This window comes from Fusarium coffeatum, assembly GCF_003316985.1.
Source record: "Fusarium coffeatum strain FIESC_28 chromosome Unknown BRIP53273_contig_121, whole genome shotgun sequence".
Taxonomy (NCBI): Eukaryota; Fungi; Ascomycota; class Sordariomycetes; order Hypocreales; family Nectriaceae; genus Fusarium; species Fusarium coffeatum.
The window spans coordinates 73,051-98,826 of NW_022157914.1; the positions used below are offsets into that span (position 1 = coordinate 73,051).

General features: G+C 49.0%; 9 protein-coding genes across 9 annotated transcripts; 6 read left to right on the forward strand and 3 right to left on the reverse strand.

Annotated features, from left to right (window-relative positions):
* Positions 1–223: 223 nt before the first annotated feature.
* On the reverse strand, positions 224–2,791 carry FIESC28_05604 (uncharacterized protein; the record flags this gene model as incomplete). Its single annotated transcript, XM_031159749.1, has 5 exons — positions 224–1,013; positions 1,062–2,314; positions 2,373–2,533; positions 2,590–2,617; positions 2,675–2,791. The coding sequence occupies 5 exons, from the start codon at positions 2,789–2,791 to the stop codon at positions 224–226; spliced, it is 2,349 nt and encodes a 782-aa protein (XP_031016201.1).
* A 1,759-nt stretch (positions 2,792–4,550) lies between these two features.
* FIESC28_05605 (uncharacterized protein) lies at positions 4,551–5,729 on the forward strand (the record flags this gene model as incomplete). Its single annotated transcript, XM_031159750.1, has 2 exons — positions 4,551–5,287; positions 5,336–5,729. 2 exons carry the CDS (start codon positions 4,551–4,553, stop codon positions 5,727–5,729), a joined length of 1,131 nt encoding a protein of 376 aa, XP_031016202.1.
* Positions 5,730–6,309: 580 nt separating this feature from the next.
* Positions 6,310–8,166, forward strand: FIESC28_05606 (uncharacterized protein; the record flags this gene model as incomplete). The annotated part of the gene is made up of 4 exons (XM_031159751.1): positions 6,310–6,965; positions 7,015–7,323; positions 7,371–7,853; positions 7,908–8,166. 4 exons carry the CDS (start codon positions 6,310–6,312, stop codon positions 8,164–8,166), a joined length of 1,707 nt encoding a protein of 568 aa, XP_031016203.1.
* Positions 8,167–9,794: 1,628 nt separating this feature from the next.
* Positions 9,795–12,265, forward strand: FIESC28_05607 (uncharacterized protein; the record flags this gene model as incomplete). Its single annotated transcript, XM_031159752.1, has 5 exons — positions 9,795–9,872; positions 9,967–10,437; positions 10,492–11,536; positions 11,596–12,039; positions 12,222–12,265. 5 exons carry the CDS (start codon positions 9,795–9,797, stop codon positions 12,263–12,265), a joined length of 2,082 nt encoding a protein of 693 aa, XP_031016204.1.
* Positions 12,266–12,890: 625 nt separating this feature from the next.
* FIESC28_05608 (uncharacterized protein) lies at positions 12,891–13,937 on the reverse strand (the record flags this gene model as incomplete). Its single annotated transcript, XM_031159753.1, has 2 exons — positions 12,891–13,714; positions 13,766–13,937. The coding sequence occupies 2 exons, from the start codon at positions 13,935–13,937 to the stop codon at positions 12,891–12,893; spliced, it is 996 nt and encodes a 331-aa protein (XP_031016205.1).
* A 1,861-nt stretch (positions 13,938–15,798) lies between these two features.
* FIESC28_05609 (uncharacterized protein) lies at positions 15,799–16,951 on the forward strand (the record flags this gene model as incomplete). Its single annotated transcript, XM_031159754.1, has 2 exons — positions 15,799–16,279; positions 16,332–16,951. The coding sequence occupies 2 exons, from the start codon at positions 15,799–15,801 to the stop codon at positions 16,949–16,951; spliced, it is 1,101 nt and encodes a 366-aa protein (XP_031016206.1).
* Positions 16,952–18,897: 1,946 nt separating this feature from the next.
* On the forward strand, positions 18,898–21,158 carry FIESC28_05610 (uncharacterized protein; the record flags this gene model as incomplete). Its single annotated transcript, XM_031159755.1, has 8 exons — positions 18,898–19,000; positions 19,462–19,937; positions 20,000–20,363; positions 20,428–20,440; positions 20,541–20,664; positions 20,719–20,798; positions 20,854–21,084; positions 21,140–21,158. The coding sequence occupies 8 exons, from the start codon at positions 18,898–18,900 to the stop codon at positions 21,156–21,158; spliced, it is 1,410 nt and encodes a 469-aa protein (XP_031016207.1).
* An 872-nt stretch (positions 21,159–22,030) lies between these two features.
* FIESC28_05611 (uncharacterized protein) lies at positions 22,031–22,429 on the forward strand (the record flags this gene model as incomplete). Its single annotated transcript, XM_031159756.1, has 1 exon — positions 22,031–22,429. The coding sequence occupies one exon, from the start codon at positions 22,031–22,033 to the stop codon at positions 22,427–22,429; it is 399 nt and encodes a 132-aa protein (XP_031016208.1).
* A 579-nt stretch (positions 22,430–23,008) lies between these two features.
* On the reverse strand, positions 23,009–24,598 carry FIESC28_05612 (uncharacterized protein; the record flags this gene model as incomplete). The annotated part of the gene is made up of 2 exons (XM_031159757.1): positions 23,009–23,628; positions 24,304–24,598. The coding sequence occupies 2 exons, from the start codon at positions 24,596–24,598 to the stop codon at positions 23,009–23,011; spliced, it is 915 nt and encodes a 304-aa protein (XP_031016209.1).
* Positions 24,599–25,776: the final 1,178 nt, after the last annotated feature.

The following is a 25,776-nucleotide window of genomic DNA, read 5'->3' on the forward strand; positions in this document are numbered from 1 at the left end:
AGCACTGCATTGACATGTACGATAATTCATACTCTGTATCATTGAAGAAACAAATAGGTCTTGACTAGTTAGTCTACACCTGTTGCCTGTCCTCCGCTCCTGGGTATTCGACATCAAAGCGGCCGTTATATATCCATTCCAGCCATTGTCCTTGGCCAATCCTAAGGTTTTCTATCCAATCCCAGTAGTTCCGTGATCTCATATATCGTAGCATGCAAGGCTTCTAGTAGCCATGGCGTGAGCCAGGGTACTGTCCCCAGCCAGGAGGAGGCTGTTGATTAGGGGGAGGTGCACCATAACCCGGCTGACCGTATGGAGGATGTTGGCCAGGAGGCGCGCCGTAGCCTGGGCCTCCGTACTGTTGAGGAGGAGGTGCTCCATATTGGGGAGCTCCATACTGTCCTGGAGGAGGTGCTCCGTATTGCCCTGGGGGAGGAGCTCCGTAGTAAGACTGGGGAGGAGGTGCGCCATAGCCGGCGCCGTATGAGGGTTGTGGTGGAGGAGCGTTGTAACCACCTTGCTGCGAGTATCCAGAGTTGGATCCTGCATAGCTGGAAGGGTTCTTGCCATAGTCGAATGAAGACTGGCTAGGTGGCGCAGGCGAGTTCGACATGTATCCCGCAGCCGGGTTGCCATCTTTACCCTCCATAGAATCAAGATCGCGAGTCTTGACTTGCGACCACAAAGAACCTGCAACCTTGCCGTGTCCCGCATTAGACATATCCCCGAATGTACCGTGGTTGCAACCGCCGCCACCAATGCTACGGGAGTTGGAGCCTTGGACTTGGTTAAGTATGTGGTTCTTGTGGTTCCTGACGGACTCGGAAGAGAGAAGGTGGGCAAGCTCGTGGCGACGAGGGTGCTCGTCGGCCCAATTCTTCATAGTCTTGAACATATCCCGGTGAATCTCGATGGAGTCGTCACGGGCAGCGGGATGGTGGAATGCACGGAGCACATCGTTGACAACTTCATCCACAGAAACACCAGTGTTTTCCCATGCATATAGGACACGACTAGATTTGTTAGCTCATAAAGAAGCCCATTACCAGGGATCAACTTACGGGACAGTGTATTGCAAGATTGTGGCAGCTATGCGGCCGGCACATGAGTTAAGGATGTTTGTAAAGTGATCCTTGGACAGCATTGAGTGGGTGGGGTCGGAGCACGAAGGGTTATCCCAAGGCTCATACTGGGACTTGGCACTGGCAGTGATGACACTTGACGAACCATCCTTGAGAACCTTTGACACCTGCTGAATGATAGGTCGGATAAAGGGAGCAAGAAGGCCGAGAATAAAAGCAGTAAGTGTCTCACTGATCTTCTCGAGAAGCTTCTCCAGGCCAGGTACCTTGGCAATACCACGGCTGATAGCCTTGACGATCTTGTCACGGAACTCGAGAATAGGGTAGATTTTGCGGGCGGTCTCAACCGGGTCGAAGTCGGCGCTCATACCGGGGACTTGGTTTGCGTTGTCACGAGTCAGGTCACCTCGGCTTTGTTGGTAGCTTCTGTTACGCTGCTCTTGAGCTTCAGAGCTGGCCTTGAGGTCTCGAGCCTGCGAGGCGAATCCATCACCAATACCAGGCAGTTTAGACACCAAACCGATAAAGTCACTAGGGGTAGACTTGATTCCAAGGAAGCCTCCAAGAAGAGAGGATCCGCCACCACCGCCACTGGAGCGGTTAGCAGTACCTCCCTCGGCGTTCTTGAGGGCAACGTCAACTTCGTCGACTTCAGACTGAGTGAAGTGGTCGGAGGCTTCTCCGATAACGGAATGCAAGAAATCAACGGCTCCAAAAGTACCAGTAACAAGGGGGTATACTCGTTTGCCGTGAAGATGAATCTCGGTGTGTGAACCACAGTGAGGGAAGACGGAGTGGTATCCAAGCTCACGGAGGGCAAGCTCGCAGTAGTTGCTGTGGGCACTGAAATCTTCCAAGGTGTGCAGTGCCTGTCCAAGGCATCTCAAGGCTTCGCAAAGGTCGTCCTCGTTACCCTTACTAGAGCCGCTTGTGTAAAGTCGACCATAGTGAATGCTTCGAGCAAGACTATATCGCAGATAGGCTGCGCTTGTTGCCCAGTGACCGTTCTCGTTCGCGATATAGTTTTTCATGCCTGTCCGAGGGTCTATTTCGGTTTCTATCGGCTCGACTGGACCTCGCAATCGTTTGTCGAAAGTGCGTGCATCGACTCCATCTCCGTAACCGAGGGGGTTGTCGATATGTTCTTCTGGGCGATAGACACCGAGTCTGTCTGCAGTGACCTCGAATTCACCAGTGGCGTAGCCGTGGGCCATGAAAGAAAGGACCCAAACCTGCCGAAGTCAGTAAGAATTGCGAATGATTTTAATGCATGCAGTAGTCAATTCGTACCAGAATGCGGATTGTCTCGGCATTGACGCCCTTTAAACTTCCAACGTCAACGGCTTGGGAGTAGTCGCGTAGCCAGTTTCCGAAGTATACACGTTTGATCAGCATAGAAGTCCATTTCTTCCCGTGAAGAAACGCGATGGTCTCGAGCATATCCTCAATGTCTAGATATTATGTGAGCAACGCATTGCGACAAGACTGAGATGGAGGGGTAGCTTACCTCCATGACGCCAGTTGTGTCCTTCGACCTTTGCGCGTGTCAATAGAAGATCTCAAACAAGATATAGATGATTCTTGTAGCTAACCTGAGCAATTGAGGGGATATTTCCAGCACCAAAAGCCTCAGCTTTGCCGGGAAGGAGAATCAAGCAAACTGCGATCAGCAGCAGCCATGAGCCCCGCGGCATGGAAAATGACGGCATGGCGAATTAGCGATGCAGCCCTATGACGGGGTTATATAGCAAGGGAGGACGCGATAAATAGGTAAAGTAGGTTATATCCAAGGGATGGAAAGAAAGATGAAAGAAACAAGAGACCAAGAGACCAAGAGAATGTTTTAGACTTGATATGCCAAGGCAATAAGAAGAAATAGGTTAATAGTGTGACTGACATGCATTACTAGTAGTAGGTCACACTGATGACGGGATTCCTTGTGGCTGGGTTGGGCTGGTTCCAGTAGTAGCTTCAGCTCCCCGTCCCAGATTTGATGCGCATGTGGCGCTCATTAGGACTGGTCAGATTCCGCTTTCAGGCACTTGTGCTAAGCAAAGCCGTTTACTCGGTACACTAAACAGGCCCTGTCCTTTGGATTGGGTAGCAAATCATCGACTTTGGGCACTGCAACCTCCAGTTGGCGGCTCGTGAGGCCTCTCGAACTCACGGTTTTCCTGTAGCTGATTGCGAAGCCTTACCCACAACTCATGGCTTGGCAGTCGAAGCTGAGGCTTAGCCAGAGACAATACGTAAATACATGTATCTTAGCGTTTAGAACTTTCAGGGCTGTCGATGAAATGATTCTTGGGTCTCGAGGCGAGAAGGTGCGAGTATTGTATTGATCGAGAAGAATGAGACTCGAGCCAATAGTTCATGTAAGTCAAACAGTTGCAAACTGCCACACAACGACTAGGGAAACCGTATAGCTGACTGCATGTATGCCAGAAAATCTCTTCTTCCTTCACAATTCTATCAGAAAAATAGATATCCTTCGCTTTAATTGCAACAGAGTCAACAGATTAAAAGAACCATCAAAACCTGAGGCTGGTGGAGCTGTAAAGGAGATCCGGCTTCGTCGGAAAATAACCCCTGGCATCCGTCAAAACGTTTTGATCGGATCATACGGGATTCTGAAATTCCGATGTCTTTGGTCTATCCGGAGCTCCCGTTGGTCAGTGATTGATGCCGGCATCCATAATAAGCCCATTGATCGACTGATCGATGAAAGATGCTTGGCCCCAGGTCATTCATTACCCAAGAGGGAAACAACATCAGCGACGCTTACATTACTTCGAATGTTGAAATCGATACCTGGCTGATACGAATATTACGATTACGATTCGGCTCAAGTCAGAGATTAAAAACACCACGACTTTTGTACATCTCATGTGATGGCTGCAACTTACACTTGTTGACTGCAAATCTCGATCGCCCCATAGCATTGATAGCATCCCCTATAAAATTAAACTCTATGTAACTGTCCTTAATAGCTGATATTCTTCTTTTCTACTTCGACCACGAATGGTAATTGTCCACCGCAATTAAATAGATAATGTCGTCTTATTGTAGTTTCCGCTTAATAATACGGACTCAGTACTTGTATTCCGCTGTTGTGGCCTGTTCTATGGTCATTGTAGCGCCACTCTGTTGCTAACACGGCCATAAATGGGGATCCTCATTAAAAAAAAAATCCCCTGGATGGACCCCTGTGCGGCGACTTTAACTCGCCGCTCGCGCCGCCCTTTTGTTCCCTTGCTTTGACTAGCTTTTGATATTAAACCTTCGACCCTTTTCATTAAGTTTCAATTTTTGGTTTCCTAATCCTACACTCTCCTTCAGCTTCAGTTCCCATCCTTCCTCCGCTTCTCCCGGTCGTCGAAAAAGAAAACCTCACTTTGTGTGCCCGCTTCACCTCTGGTCCTCCAGTCACACCTCGACCCTAAAGTTCCGACCGCTGCTTGAACAAGAATGCCTGGACGTACACTTCCAACCTTCACCCGTGCCGAGGTCGAAGAGCACAACACGGGGGACTCCTGTTATGTCACTATCGGCAACAAGGTCTACGATATCACCGACTTCGTTGAGGATCATCCTGGCGGTCCCGAATACGTTCTCGAATATGCCGGTCGCGATATCGAAAAGATTCTGAAGGATTCTGATTCTCATACACACTCTGACTCTGCCTACGAGATCCTCGATGAAAGCCTGGTCGGATTCCTCGTTTCCGAGAAGTCCGTGAATGGACACGCCAATGGAACCGTCAACGGAACTGCCAATGGACACGCCAACGGCAATGTCAAAGTTCATCCTCGAACCGGAATGTCTTGTGAGGAGGATTTGAGCAAAGAGACAGACTACAACATGGACTACAAAAAGAACAAGTTTCTCGATTTGAACAAGCCTCTTTTCCCTCAACTCTGGTTCGGCGGCTTCACCAAGGAATTCTACCTTGACCAGGTTCATCGTCCTCGCCATTACAAGGGCGGCCAGTCTGCACCTCTCTTTGGAAACTTCCTCGAACCTCTCTCCAAGACCGCTTGGTACGTGGTTCCTACGATCTGGCTACCTTGCGTCGCATACGGCACATACATCGCTTCCCAAGGTTTCGATAACCAGCTATATACTCTTGGCTACTGGGTGTTTGGTGTCTTCTTCTGGACGATCATCGAATACGTTCTCCACCGCTTCTTATTCCACCTTGACGAGTAAGTTCCCCTAATGATTCCACCAAACTCATATACTAATTCCGCCAGTTACCTGCCTGACAACCGAGTGGGAATTACTCTGCATTTCATTCTTCACGGTATCCACCATTATCTTCCTATGGATAGATACCGTCTCGTTATGCCACCTACTCTCTTTGCTGCACTGGCTGCTCCTTTCTGGAAGATTGCCCATGCCATCCTCTTCCACAACTGGTATGCTGCAGTGGCTGCATACTGTGGAGGTGTCTTCGGATACGTCTGTTACGACCTCACACACTACTTCCTTCATCACCAGGACCTACCTCTCTGGTACAAGGAGCTCAAGAAGTACCACCTTGCCCATCACTTTCTCGACTACGAGCTTGGTTTTGGAGTTACAAGCAAGTTCTGGGACACCATCTTCGGCACTGAGCTCGTCTACAAAACCAAGAAGACAAATTAAGTTCCCTATAATGTATGCACGCAATTTCTGCCGTGCGTGCACGTAATGAAACAAAGTCGGCGCATTGTATATATGTCTTGCCATCAAGTGTTTGGCGCACACTGGGTTGTACGGAGCAGTCATGATTAATGGACGGTAATGAGCACGGTGGGCCTTGGCATTAACGGTATCGAATCATCATAAATAGTTTTAATTGTTGGGACTGGTCTGCCCGATATTCTTCTTGGACAGAGTCGCTTTTTAATAATAAATCTTTCTTTAAATAACTTATCTTCGTATTTTCTGCTCTTCTTGGTACTCGGCGCATTCGTTCACTGACATCCGTGACCAACGTGGTGGCTGCGGTGCTCGCCACGTGTCAAGTCACGTGTAGGTAAGACGCTTTTGACATAGTACGTTCAGCCAAAAGCTTGACCCTTACGGACTTTTCAAGGCAACTCCCTTCCAACAACCCTTTTCATCGAACGAAGGCGAATATCAAAGTACACACTCGGAATCTGTACTCAGACACCTGAAAATATTGGATTACGTACGATCTCTAATTTTATACGCCCATCGACAAACCTAATACGCAGACATCATGGCTACCTTGGACGTGGAAGCACTCCTCGACGCCACCGCGAAAGATACAGCCGAACAGAAGATTAAGAGCCCTGTAGAGGATAAAACTAGGGACGAACCTGAACGAAGAGACCGGGAACGCGATCGTGGTCGTGATCGGGACGGAAGTCGACATCGCGACCGCGATCATGGCCGACGCCGTAGAGACAGCCCAACCCGAAGCCGCAGAGGCACCCCCGACGTAGGAACACCACGAAGCGATGCTGGGAGCCACAAGAGTAGGAGAAGAAGCCGCAGCCGCGACAGTGACCGCCGTCATTCACGCCGAAACAGAGATGGTGATTATTACCGTGGTGGACGACGCTCTCGTTCACGTTCTCGCTCCCCTTACCGCCATTACCGCCCTCGTGATGACCGAGAGCCTCGTGAACGACGAGATCGCGGAGAGCGACGAAACCGTGACTATGGGCGCGGTAGGGATGACGAACGCCGGGAAAATAAGCGCGAAGACGGCAAGCCGCAGCTTACCGAAGATGAAAGAGATCGCCGTACTGTGTTTGTGCAACAACTGGCTGCCCGTCTCCGCACTCGCGAGCTCAAGGAATTCTTCGAAAAGGTTGGACCCGTTAATGAGGCCCAGATCGTCAAAGATCGTATCAGCCAGAGATCCAAGGGGTAAGATATGTCGCATTCTTTGCTAAGGACGATTACTAACAATTGGCAGAGTTGGTTATGTCGAATTCACAAATGAGGAATCCGTTACCCAGGCTCTTCAACTTACTGGACAGAAACTCCTAGGTATCCCGGTCATTGTACAAGTGACAGAAGCCGAGAAGAACCGACAGGCTCGAAACCCTGAAGCTTCAGGGCCCCATCCCAATTCTATCCCATTCCACCGTCTTTATGTTGGCAACATTCATTTCAACGTTACCGAGCAAGATTTGCAGGCTGTCTTCGAGCCTTTCGGCGAGCTTGAGTTTGTTCAGCTCCAAAAAGATGAGAACGGCCGCAGCCGTGGCTATGGCTTCGTCCAGTGAGTTTACCCATTCCAAGTCATGTATCAACTGCTAACTTGACAAGGTTCCGTGATGCTGGTCAGGCACGAGAGGCACTGGAAAAGATGAACGGCTTTGATCTAGCTGGACGTCCTATTCGTGTTGGACTTGGAAACGATAAGTTCACCCCTGAGAGTACTGCCAACATGTTGCAGAGATTTTCCGGACAGAATCAACAAAACCAGCACTTCCAGGGCTCTGCCTTCTCCGGTTCTGGCGGACGTGGCCCTCAGAACTCTACTTTCGACCGAGCCGGTGGTCGAGATAATGAGAAGACAGGAGGTGCTAGTGCTCTTGATGATACCGACGTCGCTGGTGTCAACTTTAACAACTATAGTCGCGATGCATTGATGAGGAAGCTTGCCAGAACCGACGACTCTGCTACTACCAACGGCAACGAAGAACGACAACAAGTCCTCAAACCCAAGACAGAGGCCAAGCCATTGCCTGTTAATGTCAACATGGCTAGTCGCTGTGTTGTGTTGCACAACATGTTCGACCCCGAAGAGTATGTCACCCCAATTATTCTGTTCATGAGGAAAGCATAACTAACAATTCACAGAGAGGAAGGCACCGACTGGGTCAAGGAACTTGAGGACGATGTTCGTCAAGAAGCCGAGAGCAAGTATGGACACGTTGTTCACATCTCGGTTGATCCAAACTCAAAGGGTGATATCTATCTCAAATTTGACAAAGTCCAGGGCGGCGAGAATGCCATCAAGGGTCTCAACGGCCGATACTTCGGCGGACGAATGATCGACGCGTCACCTGTTGTAGATGCCGTCTACAGCAGTTTGTTCTCTCGTACCAGGGCAATTTAAAGCTAATTTGTGGCTTGTCAACAACGCTCTCTAGGACTCTTGCAGGTTAGCAGAGTCCATATGAACTGGCTGAAGAGCATCACTAAGAGTTTGGCCATGAACAGACTTGAAGTCTCCGCTTCTTCCGGAAATCCTCCGCTGTCGCTCTGATACACGCTTCCGCAGCGCGATGTATTCGCGACCACCGCCCAACTTTCACGACTCATATTATATGCATCAAGGTTCCTCATTTCAGCATCGCGTCTCTTTTTAACCATTACGGTGTCGCAGGTTTATCGCCCTTTATTCCGACTTGCCTTGTCTGGAAGCTCGATGCGCACGCGCCCCTATTCGGATCTTTAATCGATCTCCAGGTTCAGCACTCGTTCAGTCGAAGGACCAATACTGATGTCTTGTACCCTAGGATGGCTCTTCCCCTTATTCAAAGGGGCAGCACCCCCAGACTTGCGCCTCTTTTTGTTAAATGAATAGTTTCTTCCAAAATATAGAATGTATTGAGAGTAATCATCGCTTTTTGTGACTATGTTTGAGGATATAAAGGTAGGGTGTCACGAAGCTTGATTCGCTACCTTACTGATTACGTTCAGGTATGTCAAGCGATAAGTAGATGTCAGCCTCGACCCTGACGTTGAGCATATGGGCCTTTGGTTCCAGAGGTAGACGTCGTGGACGTTTGAACTTCTACCCACATCCTTCGCCGCTCTAAACTTCGACTTCGAAGATCGTGTGCCATATAAGATATCTAGATTCATATGAATATATCATACATTATAAAGATAATGTACCACTCTTTTTGCTACTTGTTCTATAAAGCACAGAAGTATATCGCCATGTTGTTTTATCCATCCTCACACTTACTTTAGTTCATCCAGTCGCTCGCACCATGTTTGATCGAATCTCACTTATCCACGCCTTAATTATTGTTTTCTATTCGAACAATTGTTTTTCCTATTGTTACTTTTCCTCCCGCCATACATGAGTAGTCTTAGAATTAGGTTGAGGGAAACTTTGTGCGAGTGCCAGTGGCATTGGTTTGCCAGTTGCTTGCCAGTGCTAGGCAGCTGGCTGACTGGAGCCCGCCTTTGATTTCCGGCACGCAAATCGAAGAGGAGAATGAATGTGTTTCCAGGTTCTCGCTGTTCATTTTTCAGCCTCTTCTCCTCTTTGTTGCGACGTTAAAACTCTCTCTAACCACATGAAAAAGGAGTCGTTGCTAGATGATATACGAACGCACTCCGAGATCTTTCATCCCTAGCGTTTTGTGCATCTTTTTCTGTCTTTTCCTGCGCATTTGGCAAGCAAGAGGAGATTTGATCTGACTCGGCGCGAACACAGGAGGAGAATTACTTAAACAGTTTTGTCTCCGTATTGTTTAAAGCTTTTGTTTATTCACTCCTCGCTTCGCCTCACCTCAACACTCCACTTTCTTTCATCGACCTCCCCTAATTCTTTCTACTGCCCTCTCTCAACTGATTGAGGCTGCTATCATCATCTCTGAGAAGTTTTCTTTGTCTAGAATGACATCCGATTGCAACGCATCTTCTACTGGTAGCTATTTCTCACAGAATCAACCGGCATCGAGGTGGTCGTCCAGCAGTGGAAGCCGTGATACCAAACCTTCCAACACGATGTTAAGCATCAACTTCTCGACTCCCCTCGCGGGAGCGGCTCGATCAGAGAGAATCAAGCAGATGACCAACAACCACGTAAGTTATGAACTCCTTCGTCGTTGTTTACTCCGCGCCAACCTCCCGTCGTCTGCTGGGCGGCTGCGCATATCTTGAATCAACAACTGACCAGTCTCTTCTTTCGCAGCCTGCTTTTGAAAAGTCGCGCCAGTCTCAAGAGATCCTTGTCAAGATCCAAACCTCTCTGCGACGCATGCCTGGTGTCTCTTCCAAGGAGTCCAGTGAGATCATCGCCCAGCTTCAAGAGGTCGGGCAGATCGTCAGCACCGAGACGAGCCAGCTGGTCGACGCGCTCATGAACTTGACTCTGGATCAAGAGGATACAGACAAGGCGATCGCTCGTATGAGTATCGAGGCCAATCTTGCTAAGGCAGAGGCCGACGATCAGGCTCACAACTTGAGCAACCTTCGCGTTGAGCTCTCAAATGAGAAGGAAAAGCGACAGGAGGCTGAGGCCGAGGTCGCCAAGGTTATGGAAGAACTTCAGAAGCTCTCTCGTGAGATCAAGTCGCTCAAAGAGAGGAGTAACGACGGTAGTTCTGATGATTCCAAGTCATCTCCTGATCGCGACGCTATGGTCAAGGTAAGATACTCATTTCAACAGCTCCTGGAAGCAAAAGTCTGACTCATTCGCTAGCAGTTAGGAGATACGATCAAGCATCTCGAGGAACAGGTCAACTCCCGTCGATCCCTCTGGGTCATGAAGAACCCAAGCTCTGACTCTGTGGCTCGTGCTATCGAGAGCATCGCCGAGTCATGCTCTGATAAAGATGCGGTTCAGAAGACCATCATGTCATTGCGCCCTGACGCCAATGGGGACACCAATTCACGCGACACCAAGTCCTCTGGACCAAGCGAGGTCGCTGTCCAGTCCCATCGGCCTCTTTCTGCTTCGCGCTTTGGTTCTCATATCGTGCCTGGTCCTTCTCGTCCAACCTCGACTGCACCAAGCGAGCGTCGATTTGGCCAGTGGGCGCCTCCTACTCCTTCGCAGACACAGTCTCGATTTGGAACCCCATCATCAAATGGCACTGGACCTCAGTCTTTGTATGGACGCAATCCTCCCCGCCGTGTATTCGGCAACGGTGCTTATCGTCCCAACGCACCTGAGTTCTACCCTCAGTCTTACGGGCATCCCGACAAGAGTCTCGTCTCTCCCAACAAAGGAGGTCATGGCCAGCCGCGCCAGTATTACCCCCCTACTCCCTCGGGCGGGCGCAACAAGTACAGCCGCTTCCGGGATCCTGTCACTATCTCTGCCCCTGACTACACTGCCCCGCCAGGTGTGCTGACTACTCGCCCTCCTTTTCCTGGGCCTCCCATTCACATCACCGATATGACCATCACTGCTTGGCACGATCAGTTCACCGACCTCTACGATTCTATTCGCGCCTTCGTCCGTCATCACGCTGAAAAAGCCACCTTCATTAACCCTACTGATCTCTCCGATACTCGTCTGTGGCATGTGCTCGTAGCGACCTATCACCCTCTTTCTGAGCACGAGGCCGTCTCCTATCTCGACTTCCATCTCAAGGAAGGAAGCTCCAAATCCTGCTTGGTTACTCGTGTCGTTGTCGACTACGTCGTGAACCGTGTTTGGGTTCCTCGCGCTTGGATGGGTGCAGAGACTGAAGCCACTCATGGCCTCGTCGAGGTTGAGAAGGATCTTGAGCGAACTCAAGGTATGTTTTCCGTTCCTATGTTTATCAGTACCTACTTTGGATGCTAACATGTCCTCTAGGCCAGCCAGCTGCTCGTCGTCAGCACATTCTCGATCGCCAGGCAAGCATCATTGATTCCATCATGAAGTTGGACGGATTCCAAGAGTTCAGCAAGGTTCGCTGCCGGGAGATCTCGGATGTGATTCTCAACATGATCGAGCCACTACTCAACCCTGAAGGCGATCCCGAGACCATCTACAAGGAGTTGGAAAGCGTTGCTTCCGCCGCCTGGGCCCTTTCCAGTCGGATCCTCAGCAGCCGACTGACTTTTGATTTCCGCTTTCCCGAGATCGGTTGCCGATACTCTTCCCAGTCTATGATGCCAATCTGGCCCGACTTCGACCCCCAGGACCTGCAGGCTGAGCACTGGCGTGTTGCTCTTGTTACCACGCCTGTTGTGACTTGCCGCAACGACACTGGTTCGAACATCTCTGCACACTCGGTCTGCGTGGCTGATGTCGTCTGTATGCGATAAACAAATCGCTACAGTTGTTCTTTACTGTCCTTGATTCGTTGGAATAACGTAACTTGAGAGGAGAACTTTGACTTCTTCTGTGGACAGTGAGACTAATGAGTATGGTACTGAACAAAATTGTGCCATTATGTCATTCTACTTTTGACTATGAATTCACTTTAACAAAAACAGTTGCCGTCTGGGGAAGAGACCTCATCAGCGCGTCTCAGACATAGTCGCCTAGACCAAACAGTCAACCGAAGGCGTTTTGGGTTTTGATCACAGGGGTATTTGCTTTCTTTACACGTGCCAATTTTCTGCATGCACAACGACATTGGGTTTTCATTCATGCACGGATACAGGCCATATGCAATCACATTTCCCTTCTGGAGATTGAACGGTGATTTATACCCGAGCATATGAATTTGTTTCTTTGCATTCTCTTTCTTTTCCATTATGGCGAAAACAGGAAAACAGTACAAGGGGTTTTGGGGGTTGAGGAAGAAGTCAATCTTCGGGTGAAAACTACTACTGCCGGGGTTTACGACAAGTCGTGGGAAACATCCTGGGGTACATGGAGCCTCGATCGATGGAAAGAGAGGCGAATACATTCAAGAGAGACGTCCAGATGAGTCATTATACGTAGTAATCGAGTTTTGATACATTAAACTAGTGAAGCCTGTGATTTGAATCTCGTGAGAGAGTGATTCTAGTAGCGTAGGTCGCCATCTATTCTGTCTAATTTCCAGAACTCCCCTGGTATCATATAAAGCAATAGACCACCCCAATAGTAATACAATAGAAGAAAGAAAACCTTAGCTCCGATATCTAGTATGAGCCACCCGTTACAAATAGAAGATTTTAGCGAGCGCGGCCTTGGGGAGAGCCATGAGTAGACCGACGATCAAGGCGTCGGACTACCGCACCAAGAACGACCTTGAGAATACCATCGGCTGTTAGAGACTGGGTGTTGTTCGCAGTAGTGGAGTTCCAGGTGGCTGTATCAACCATATCGCGAATTCCCTGCTCAGAAAGATCGTCATCCAGTTCGCGAAGAGCCTTTGTAGCACCGAGCTCGTTTCCAACCTGGAAGAACTGAATTCCAACCTGATGAGGAGGCGCCTCGATCTGATCGAGCTTCCTGGCGTGGTGTACGATGATACCCTCGGGGTCATCTGTGGGACATCCGTCGGTGATCACGATGATGTTGACCGGCTTGGTCGAGTCAATGTTCTCAGCTCGGCGGGCGATTTGCGAAACGTAAGGCTTGAGGATGCTGTGAAGACGAGCGCCGGTGGGTGTTGAACCGCAAGGGCGGACGGACTCGAACAGGCGAGAGACTTGGTTGGCGTCGCGGATGTGGAAGTATCCTCCGGGTGCTTGCGTACCAGATCCAGTAGCGGATGATCGGTGATTCAAGAAGTAAACATCGATACCGTCGGGATCGTGGGATGTGCAGATGGGTGCGATGGCGCTAAGTGCTTCCCGGACTTCTCGCCATGATCGACCAGCCATTGAACCGGAGTCGTCAATCACGAATACAGTATCAAAAGTCGAGAGGAAGGCATATTTGTCCTCTGCGCTTGTTATACTAGAGAGACTAGGTGCTGGAGATGCGACTCGACGAGGAATGTCGAGGTTAGAAGTTTTGGGGTATGATTCATAAGCAGGAGGTGCCTCGTTGGCTGCAAGAAGTGTTAGTCCTGAGGTAGCACTACACGAAGACTGTGACTTACGGATATCGAGGAAGGGGTTATTGCTAGCATGGTAGCTAGTCGGTGTGGTATTTGAGTTACCCATGCTGATGCCGTTATATTGCGTCTTCAAGTCCCGCGTGGACTTCTTGCTGGTGAATTTATCCTTGATACGGCTGAACATCTTTGGTGAAGAGGGAGTTGCGTGGGGCATTGTGAAGGTGTTGTTGCCTTTTATTCTTAATAAGAGTTTGTGAGATAGGTACTGAGTCCGGGAGTGATTCGGTGTATTAAGGCAGTGACAAAGTCTAATTAATAAAGCAGGAGCTGTTTGTGACTTCGTGTAAAGGCTCCTTGTTTGTTGATGTGTTACTTGAGTATACACTATATTTGACCACAGGTGCTATGGATCTTTATATTAAGTCGTCGTCTATTCTGGCACAAGGCATTATTATCCAGTGCAGGAATTTGCCTTAGTGTTAGGCACTATCATGGTGTTGATGTTGGTGTGTTCCAAACTTTCTCAATGCCCCCGAGGCGCAGTTTACTAGGGTGAACATTTAGGTTGGTTGCGCCAATAGTGTTCGCCTGCAGTTCGCTCATAATCTGCCTAACAAGGCATTCGTGCCAGCGCCCAGATCTTTAATTGCTTGCAGACAGTCCCGTCGCTAGTGGCGATCTGAGCCCCCCTGCACTGCCCTGTCACAGCCATGTGACCAATGACAAATCGCCATCTATTCGATACCGTTCGCTTGGGACGGTCTCTTCTTTAGATGTGCCTGCATTATCTTGTCTGATCCTATAATCTCATTCCTTTTTCCTGAGCTTGTTGGTTTCTGACAGGCAGCCCTTGCCGATAGGGATACATCCTCAAGCTGACATCTATTTACCCCTGGATGCTGAAGATAATAGATCGCCGAACGGCGCTTGCGGGGCAGGACAGAAATCACAAGGACAAACAGCACTGTCTTCCTGTCTGCTGTTTTCGTCAGGCGCAGTGCATATAAAGATGCATCCCTCGTGTGACTAGAGCCTCTCAATCAACCTTGCCAGCCTTATGCCAACCCTAAATTCCAGGCATTGCTAACAAGTGTATCGACCAGAAACAACCACATGTCTTTGTTTTTACCAATTCAGCGTTTTTGTCGAGGATTATTACTGTTTGCATACATAGTGCAGCTGTTTCAATAGTTTGCGCGATTGCGAGACGCAAGCTGACAAAAGTGCAATCTTCTCAAAAGCTCACTATGGGAGTATTATCAGAAGAAGTATATAAAGCCCCTCTCTCAGCCTTACCGTTCAACAAAACCGGAATGATCAGAGCCTCATGTACTATTTGGGATTTTATATACGCAAGTTTGAAATACCAAGGTCTCTGGGTTATTAGATACTTTTTATTGAATAGCTGTCTCTTCGCACTCGCTCGATGCCTTTACATCAGAGACCTGATATAATGCTGGAATTGAACGCGCCAGTCAGGAAGGGCCATCACCATGTCATGCCGACAGACATGGGGATGGGGAAGAGTGGTCCAACTCCACAGAAACAGTAGAATGAGGGGGAGGAGTTTCGGTTGAACACTTGAAGCATTAAAGCCTTCTATAAGAGAAGCCACGCCACTGAGGCTGAGTGTCCCAGTGAGGTAACACTAGAAGATACAATCGAAAAGCCAAAGTTACACTCATCCCAGATTCAAACTCTGATCAAGGCAATCTATGTCTTCTAGAAGGAGGTGAGGTCGACCGGAAATACGGATACCCAGCAGATGGCGTATCACGATAAGCCCTTAGTAATTGTCTCCACTTATTAGACACACCATCGATTTGGTCAGCCTTAGCAAACCATCTGCAGTCCCTAACTTACAGCGGCTATTAGTGGTAAAACCTCCCTCTAGCTGCTGATGTAACATTGACTAAACATCGCCAAACCCTCCACAGTCGCCAGTCTGACCCAATGGCTTCGACTTAATAATCCATCTATTTCTACTCATTTGTCGTTGCTTGCGAAATCATCCCCTCATCCATCTGTCTCTTCTTGTAGTATATAAGTCCTTGCTTCATCCGTCCTATCTTGTCATGACCCTCTTCCGAAGCATCTTCATCCCAGCATTCATAGCATTAGCTGCCATTGCCTTATTCCAAACCCGTTTCAAGGACACAGCTACTTCTACCTTTGAGGTATTAAAGACTCTTACACCTCTATCTTACATCTACAGCGACAAAATCATCGACCAAGAGAAGGACACTCAACACCTTTACGCCACCGAAATGTCTGTCCATCGATCTATTCGCAAGGTCTTCCTTGCCATTGAGCAATCTGAGGGTGCTGGTGCTCGCGTTCGTCGATCAATTGGTACCCCTCAGCTCCGCAACTTTTCTCCTTTCCTGATGCTCGACCACTTCTCTGTCAAGCCTGGTGCCGGATTCCCTGACCATCCTCACCGCGGTCAAGAGACTATTACTTACCTCCTTGAGGGTGGTATGGACCATGAGGATTTTGCTGGTAACCGAGGCACTCTCTCCGCTGGAGACCTTCAATTCATGACTGCTGGAAAAGGTATGCTTACTTGACATCCCATAAAAAATCACATTTACTAACATTCACTCAGGTATCATGCATGCTGAGATGCCCCAGCAGAACGCTGACGGCAGCGCCAATGTTGGTCTTCAACTCTGGGTCGATCTTCCCAAGGAGCTCAAGGCCTGTGAACCCCGCTACCGCGATCTCAAGGCCGCAGAGATCCCCGTCGCCAAGATTGACGATGACAAGGTCACCGTAAAGGTCATCTCCGGCCAAAGCCACGGTATCGACTCAGTCAAGGACCTCGCCTACACACCCGTCTGGTTCCTCGACATTGAGATCAAGCCCGGTGGCAAGATCACTCAGCCTCTGCCTCCCAACTGGAACGCTTTTGCCTACACCCTTGAGGGACAGGTTATCGTTGGCAAGGATGACCAGAAGCGTGTTGTTGAGCAATACCACAACATTGTTTTTGAGCCTGAGGGCGAAGTTGTTCACTTTGAGGTTGATGCCGGTGCAGAGAAGTCTGCTCGAGTAGCTATCATCGCTGGTACGCCCCTGGATCAGCCTGTTATTCAGTACGGTCCTTTCGTTCTTACTTCCAAGGAGGATGTTGCCAAGGCTTTGTTTGATTACCAGACACACTCCAACGGCTTCGAGCGAGGTGAGAACTGGGAAAGTGAGATTGGAAAGTCCATGTCGGGTTAAACGAATTGGAAATATCTGGTTATTATGGCGTTAAAAAAAGGAGGAATTATCATGTATCTCGTTTAAAGCTTAAATTTGGGAGCGTTGAATGTGGCTATTAGATGTGCAAATAATTAGCACATAAAGAATTGAATTTATATGGAAACTTATATGATGTATCACTAATGTCTACGTTACCGTCAACGTTACATGTTATTCGTCTCTCAATATAGCAAAGTGAGGCCTTTGAGGATGCATTTACCCTACACCCTCAGATCGTCTATGCGGTCAAGTACCTAGGTAGGTCCCACAGATTGATCTCAGTCGTATCCGACTTAATGCCTTCATCTTGACCACGTAATACTGTAAGAATGATGCGGGAATAATTCAAACGGTCTCCGTGCACTTGCCCGTGTAACGGCGATGCCGTCCCGTTCCGCGGCGTAGTCGAGGTGAGCACGGTGAACATAGGAACCCATTCCCCAGCCTCGCCCGTATGCAAAACGTCCCATACAAAGCCCAAGTAACGTGTATGTCTCATGATTCAACAACCCGCTTGTGCATGTACCTGAAGACCCTTGAGATCGGGACCAACCGGACTGGTTCCTTGACCGATATCAGGCATTCTAGCGAGGTTCTAGAGTGTTTCAGTTTCGGCTTCTCACCGAGCTTCCCTTTTGAAAGACGCGCGACATTTCACCCGGTGAAAGCAGTAAGAATAGCCAATGTCAGCATGTAAAGGCCTTGAGCTTGATACTTGATGGCGAGTTTGGGGATCGGGCCGGACGAATGAGGCGTTGTGGGTAAGGGGAGAAACCGAACTGGCAGGGGATGAGGTTTTAGGTAACGATATCTCAAAGATCGTCACTCTGCCATTCTATGCGGGGCCCTGTTCGGGAGATTTGAGTCCGGTCGGGTTGATGTTGGGCAGAATAGAATTAGATGTCAACGAATACCTGATTCAAAGAAGAACAGGCTATGAATATGTTTGTTGTATGTACAAAAGATGAATTAGTGCATCTTCCATACTTGATACTCCAGCTTCAGGTGGTAAATGCGATGAAAGTAGAGAATGATTGGACGAAGCTAGGATAGCTGCAGAGGTACTGTAACTGCATCTGGTATTTGTAAGAGAAGCGTCTCGACTCCAAAATCAACCTGACAAGTCGTATCAGCATTGAGAAAGGGGGCCATTTTTACCCCAGGATTGGCAATGCATCGTCAAAGCGGAATATCCATAGTTGCCTGGTTGTTAATATTCGGTGTGAGGTTGGTAACCGAGTGAGACTTTTTGAGGCGATTCAGAGGTAGGGTAGACTATGTGATTACGCAAGACGATAATTAATTCCTGTCAAATGGTTGCTCTAAAGATGCCGTTTTCCGTTGATGTTCAGTGCATGATGCATACATCCAATACCATCTGGCGATAGTCAGCTCAATCCAATCGCATTCCTCTCAGCTTGGCCAATGCTGATGCTGGCCTGGTACTCACAGACCACTCTCGATGCTGAATGGCTTCCCTTTTCTGTCCTGTTCTTGTTCGTGACACACATCCAAGGCGCTTTAGAGAGGACAGTACCTGAAGGCTCCAGGTTCCACCCCCGACCTAATTTTTCGGTGACCGATCTGATTTCTCTTCTTTTCTTCTGCACTTGTTTAAAGTTACATGTAATCCCCCGTAAATCCATCCTCCTTGTTTTTTCCTCCTCTTCCTTCTTTCTTTCGCTTTACCACCAACTCTTTCTCTTCGCACTGTCGCGACTACTACGTTGTGACTTGCATGACTGGACCTCACTAAGCTAGAGCTCCATTATCCCCCAAAACTTAGGCGGGACCTCGCAACTACTACTTACTCATCATCATCATCACTTGCTTTGGCTTCGAGCCATAACTGAATTCTTCCTTAAATCTTTGCGAAACTCCTTCCTACCTATATTGAGTCGTGTTCCTATTACCCACCACCCATCATGTCTTTTAGCGGACGCAAGTTCTCTATCAACCGCCATACTGGCGAACCCAAGCCCAAGGTGCTCACCCGCCGTTTCAGTACCACCGAACCTTCGATGAACGGTACGTTTATGTCTCTCCTCGGCCCGGTATTGTCTCATGCCTGCTCTGGCTCGTCTTGGACTCCGAGACATTGCCCTGGGCTGTGTCGCCCCAGCTCTGTCTCTGTATCCAAGCTCCCTGAGCTCTGGAGACTCTCATGAGCCATCGCCAAAACCCTCATCTACTCTCTTCACCGTTTTCTCACCTCCCCTCACCGTCCCGCCTTTTGACTACCGGCGCCAATGGGGCGTTGCATTTGCTGTGCATCGCCTTGCTGGGCTCTCGCTTTTCCCCTCTTCAATCCCTGCCATCATGGCTGCCCCTCTATCCTGGCCTTAGTTACCCCTCCAAACCCGCCTTACACCTGGAGCTGTACAGGAGCTTGGCTGCAGCTCCCCACAACGTCATTGCCCAATCCACGATCAGAACATAGCTTGCAACTACTATGCAAAAACGACGAAATACTAATTGAGGTTAAACAGAATACCAATCCAAGGTCCATCGTCAGTTCCGAAACGCCCATGAGGGTCACATGCCTCACGCCGGCCTCGACGCCAGCCGATCATCCACTGGTGTTATCTGGTGCACAGAGCGAGCCTCCGAGTATGGCTACCTCGACGACCCTGATGCCTGGGCCAACCTTGGCCAGGGTGCTCCCGAAGTCGAGGACGACATCGAAGGTTGTTTCCCCCGCCCGGACACCATTAACGTCTCTATGGCCGGCCGAGAGTACGGTCCTACAGCTGGTATCAAGCCCCTGAGAGAGGCTGTTGCGAAGCTCTACAACGAGGCTCACCGACAGGGCAAGGAGAGTCAGTATACCTGGGAGAACGTTGCTATCGTTCCTGGTGGCCGTGCTGGTCTCATCCGTATCGCTGCTGTCTTGGGCAACTCATACCTGTCCTTCTTCTTGCCTGATTACACGGCTTACAATGAAATGCTGAGTCTTTTCAAGAACGTAAGTTCTTGGCGAATAAGTTTTGATATTGTCACGATATGCGTGCTGACAGATTCCCATAGTTTGCTGCCATTCCCGTGCCCCTGTCTGAGGAGGACGGCTACCATATTCACCCCGACAAGATTGCTGAAGAGATTGCTCGTGGTACTTCCGTTATCCTCACATCAAACCCTCGCAACCCTACCGGTCGTGTGATTGTCAACCCCGAACTTGCCGAGATCCAAGACTTGTGTCGAGACCGTGCGACATTCATCTCCGATGAATTCTATTCCGGATACTACTACGCCGACAACTGCTCGGGAAGCACCATCAGTGCTGCTGAGAACGTTGAGGATGTTAACGAGGATGATGTCCTGATCATTGATGGTCTTACCAAGCGCTTCCGCCTGCCTGGCTGGAGAATTGCCTGGATCTTGGGACCTAAGGGTAAGCACAATCCAATTCATCATAACCCAAAGTCATGAAAAGAAAGCTAATTCGGTTCATTTAGAGTACATTAATGCGTGAGTTGTCACCCAAGCCCTTGAGCTTTTGTTGGGCTGCATGAAATTGCTTTTCATGATTTATCTTAAATATGGCCAATCCTGACTAACAAAACAACAGTATTGGTTCATGTGGTTCTTACCTGGACGGTGGTGCCTCGCATCCTTTCCAGGAGGCCGCTATTCCTATGCTCGAGCCCGAACTTGTTCGCAATGAGATGATCCACCTTCAGTCTCACTTCAGAGTAAGCCTTTATTAACTTCAATAGTCGAGACATGGAAGTACTAACACATCCTAGGAAAAGCGTGACTTTGTTGTTCGACGTCTCCGTGAGATGGGCTTCGTCATCAAGTACGTGCCCGACTCGACCTTCTACCTGTAAGTCATTGAATCACTCCAGATTGTCTCTCCACTAGCCTAACCATTTCTTTAGCTGGCTCAACCTCGAGGGTCTCCCCGACTCTATTGCCGACGGTCTCAACTTCTTCCAGGCCTGTCTGGAGGAGAAGGTCATCGTGGTGCCTGGTATCTTCTTTGATCTCAACCCTTCGCGCCGTCGTGACCTTTTCGACTCCCCTTGCCATCACTTCGTGAGACTGTCATACGGTCCTCGTATGGACATTCTCAAGATGGGAATGGACGCCATCGAGCGTGTTGTTACCAAGTAAGCATTGCAGGAGTTTGTGGACGTTCCAAATGGCAGGGCTAATATGACATAGGCACCGCAAGCTTCACTAAATGGCCATTCACGGATGGCCAGGATTTTGAGTACAGAACAATTGGTCTTTGCAAGACTATTGCATTGTGCTTTGTGGCCTAAACTGTTGACATGCAGTATACCATGTCAGTCTCTACGGTCTGTGAGATGTCTCTTTGAGACGGGTTATGTGTTACGACGACTGTCATGCGCTGAAGATGTATGGTTTCTATCAATGAACCGAATTCAGGTCCCTGATACATGGTTTGAAAGAAGTACCTCTTGATAGATGGAAGGGTCTATAGGGCCTTGTTAGACAATTATGTCCATCCCTATTGTACAATTTATCTGAACAAAGTGTGGCATCCCATTAGATTGACGAGAGTATAGCAGTGTCTCCCGTATCATGTAGAGATAACCGTGCAGTGGCACAGTCATAGCATTCTGTGTCCCATGAATTGATCCGGGGATCGTGGAGTTGGATCAAGACCCACAGTCAAACAAGAGAACTTATTCGAACGTGGAAATAAACCAATACAATATTGTTGCAACTTAGAACTGTATAGAATTAGCTGATAAAATAGTCAGCTCATGTGTTTTCGTCTTCTCGCTTCTCTGTTAATGCGGCCAGTGAGTAACACGGTTAGTTCTAGAACAAACCCAGGGATCCATTCTTAGTGGTCAGCGTCTCGACTATTGGCTTCCATTTTTTTCTATCCTACTCCAAACCCAATCCAAACAGCGCCTCACTTACAACTCCTCTTTCTTTCACTATAATTCACGATAGCTCATCAAACTAAAGCTCAATTCTATAATCTCTTAAATCTCAAGCATTTCAACGAGAGGTTTGATATCTCTGCCAGTCACTTTCACTCATTGAGTGAAGTCATACACAATACATCTCAACCACACTATGCTCAAGCGCTTCCCACGCTTCGCTATCACACGCCTAAACACCAACAACTACTACACACCATCAACCTTCCGCTTCTCCAGCACAATGTCCAAGGACGAACAACAGCCTGCTCAGCAAGAGAGCAAGGATAACAAGAACCCGCTACCTCTACCGGCCCCCGAAGATGCTGCCAATGATGGCCCGACTCAGCTGCGCGTTGGAGAATCCGTCGCGCTGGATGCCATGGGTCCCCTTGTAGTGAACAGAGATGGAACGATGGGCAGGATTGGGAATTGGGCGGGGATGACGGAGCATGAGAAGGCACAGACGTTGAGATTGTTGGGAAAGAGGAATAAGGAACGCATGGATGTTTTGAAAGAAAAGAAGGCAGCTGAGGAGGCGGAGCAACAGAAGTGAGAGGATAACAGATGCTTGCAAGGTTCATATTTGGTTAATGGGATACGCAATGAGGCATAGGTTCATGGTTACGGCATGCAGGGAAGCGAATAAGGAACATATATGGATGTGAAAGAGTTCTATTAGTAACTCAATAAACACTGGCTTTCAAAGCATGGTTTCTTCGGACCAAAAAGTGTTGAACATGGAATAAGAAACTAATTACGGAAACGATATATCGTATACCCGTTGATATCATGACAAGTCAAAACAAAGAATTCCAGCCAGTTTGTCCTGTTGCATGAACCCAGGGACTGGTCTCTATCAGTTGCTGCAAATGCAGCTCGTGCAATGTATATCCATCATACCTCTCATCCGCTGAAAACGTCCCCTCACTATACCTCGCGTGATTTTTATGTTGTGTATGTGCCGTGCCCAATGTATCATCATCATGCTCCTTGTACCCCCAGATATTGTTGAAAAGATCAGAAAACGCCGCATAGCCCCCACTAGATGCAAAACGAGCCAGAAGAACGCCGTCGGCCTTCTTCATTAAAGGTCGACCCAGGATTTCGCTGCACTTTTATAGATTTGTCGCAATCACCTTGTCTCCTCCTTGACGGGGGACTTGGCTTTTGACTCGGGCTTGTCGGCAGCCTTGGATGCAAGAAACTCCTTCCAGAAAGCAACGATCTCATCGTTGCCCTCGTTCTTGTCAACCAAGAGGTTCTTGAGCCACTTGTTCTCGGTCTCGAGTTGTGACACCTTGCTCTCTAGAACGGAAACCTTCTCGGACATCTCCTTGGCGGACTTCTCAAGAGCTTGCTCACGCTGCTTCTTCTTGATACGGAAGCGAGCACTGGCAGCAGTGTTGCGTCTTCGCTTATCTTCCTCAGCGGCATGACGGGAAGCTTCCTCCAAGTTGACAGATCCACGACCAGCGCCAGGGGAGGTCTCGGAGTCGCGCCTCTCGGTTGGAAGCTGAGGGGCAGCTGGCTGAGCGAAGTGAGGAGCCTGCTGCTGTTGTGGTACAGGCTGGTAGCTCGCGGGGGCACTAGGCTGCATAGCAGCGAAGTTCTGAGTGCCATCGGCAAAGGCGGTCATGGGGGTTGAAGGATAAGTGCTGGTGAAGTCGGGGAAGCTGAAGTCGCCTGCCATGGTATTGTGGTCAGTTGATGTCGAGAAGAGTCTATCATGGCTGAAGTAAAGAAGATAGTAGGCTTGCGGAGTTGAAGAGTAGCCATTGTGTATTGCAGAAGTGCTGGAGATCTGGGGAAGAGCCTATCCCAACTTGGGAAGTGGTAGTGAAGTGCAGGGATGCATAGTGATGTCGTGATTAGTGTCGGCAAATCACGAGATATTGCGCCATAGACACCATCGTTTATGCAGCCACTAGCATTGAGCTTGGGATCCTAGACTTGGGCCGCACTTGAACAGCCTAGCATCAAGGGACAGCTTATCCCTAATGACCAGAAGGCGGCATGCAGGCCTGCAGGTTGGGACAAATGGTCTCAAGGGAGGGTGGGGGTAAATAGAGTTAACGGTTAGTGAGGCGGTAAGACGCTTCTCATTGCCCATTCTCGGACCAGGTGTCAGATGTGATGATTCCGGCTATCCGCTTGGACTGTAGCCATATGTATGTATGTATGGTGGAGTGAAGAGCAGAGCATCAGTGAGAACCCGAAATGACTGGCTCAACCCGAAATTTCGATCATTGGTGATACCATAGGGCAAAGGCTCAAGAGAACTTCTGCTTTGTGATAAAACAATAATGCACCGATATTTGCTCGTTGTCGCAATTCCCTCTCATTGATGTGCTCCACCCCTTCAATCTCCAGTTTACCATGTTTTCAAGGTGGGAAGTGTCGTATAACGCAAGGATATCAAAAACTCACCCTGCATGAAATCAAAGTTGCCGGCAGTGATATCACCCACAACAGAGGGGGCCGGAGTCATTCCATCGGAAGGGGAGGTGCTTTGAGGAGCCTCCAAGTCAACCTTGACGGGGTGGGCCTGGTAATCGGTGTTCTGACCAGTCTCAAAGTCGAAGAATTGAGTGTTGGTGAAAAGAGCGAGGTCCTCCTCCATGTTGAAAGGCTCGTCGTGAGCAGTCTCTTGACGGTTGATGGCGTTGAGGTCGCGAAGGTATTGCGACACGTTGGGGCCGCGGCGACCGTTGAAGTTTGTCATTTCGATGAATGATTCGAGGCCAGTTCTTTCCCCTTGAATTGGGTTTCCAAGCACCAATTACTTGTTCAAAGTGTCTTCAATCAAACGGTAGTCGATGATTCGATATCGAATCCGAAGGCGGCTCAACGAGGATGAGCGGGGTCTGTGCAGGCAAATTTGCCAACGGCTGCGGGTGACTCAATGATATCAGTCAGTCCCAAATCGATAGCCGCGTACTCGGTAAAAAGTCGAACGTGTATCGTCGTATCGTCGTCGTTTCTTAGATTCAATATGAACAATGAGTCTATTCCGAGGTTGATTCTGGAGGTTCTTGAGGAGGAAGTGGAGGAAGGAAAGAAGGGCGCTGGGGTCAAGGCAAGTCAAGTCGGTTTTCTCAAAGTGGATGCAACTTGGGAAGCCGATTGACGCCGAAGCCACTACGCAGATGGGTTTAGTGGAGTGGGTTGTTGTTTGGGGAGCCCGTGGGTGGTGGGTTAGTGGGTAGTGAGCTGAGCACAGTCACTGGATGGCAAAGGGCCCCTCCTGGAGTCGGAGGCTTAGTTGTAAACGAGGACCCAGCCTTTTCAACGATGAGATGGTGGCCTAGAACATGGGGCATCTGGCGAATGGAAGAGTACAGTAATAAAACCGTGTGTATGTCGCAATGTTCATGTCAAGATGATTGCGACTCTATCTTTGTTACTATTCTTTGTTTATACTCTATTTTGCTTTCCTGTTGTATCTCACATGTTACTGCATTACCTCTTTCGTTGCTCAATAGCGGGCTTTGTGTAGAGCAAAGAGCACAGAAAGTTTTGCTTACCAAGCTGCCAGCTCGATCAGGATTACCTGCATGGGCCGGCGGCTTGCTTAACAATCACACATGAGCCGGAGCTCCAGCCGTCATGGACTCCCAAGTCCCTCCCTCGCATCAATGATCATTCATCACACCCCCCATGCCATATTCCACGGATGACCACCGAAGTTGCACCAGGACCCTGCGTTGGGCTCTTTTTACCTTATTCGGCATACGAATGTTGTTTTTAAGGCGCAAGCAGGGCCGAGACAGCAAGAAGCCGCTGCAGTGAGCTTTATGCTGTGAGAAGGAAGCGATTGACTTTATACTATACATTAAGCATGGCAACATGTATCGAATTGATGTTGACTTCTGTCCAACAGCCAATTCACTTATTGCGCTG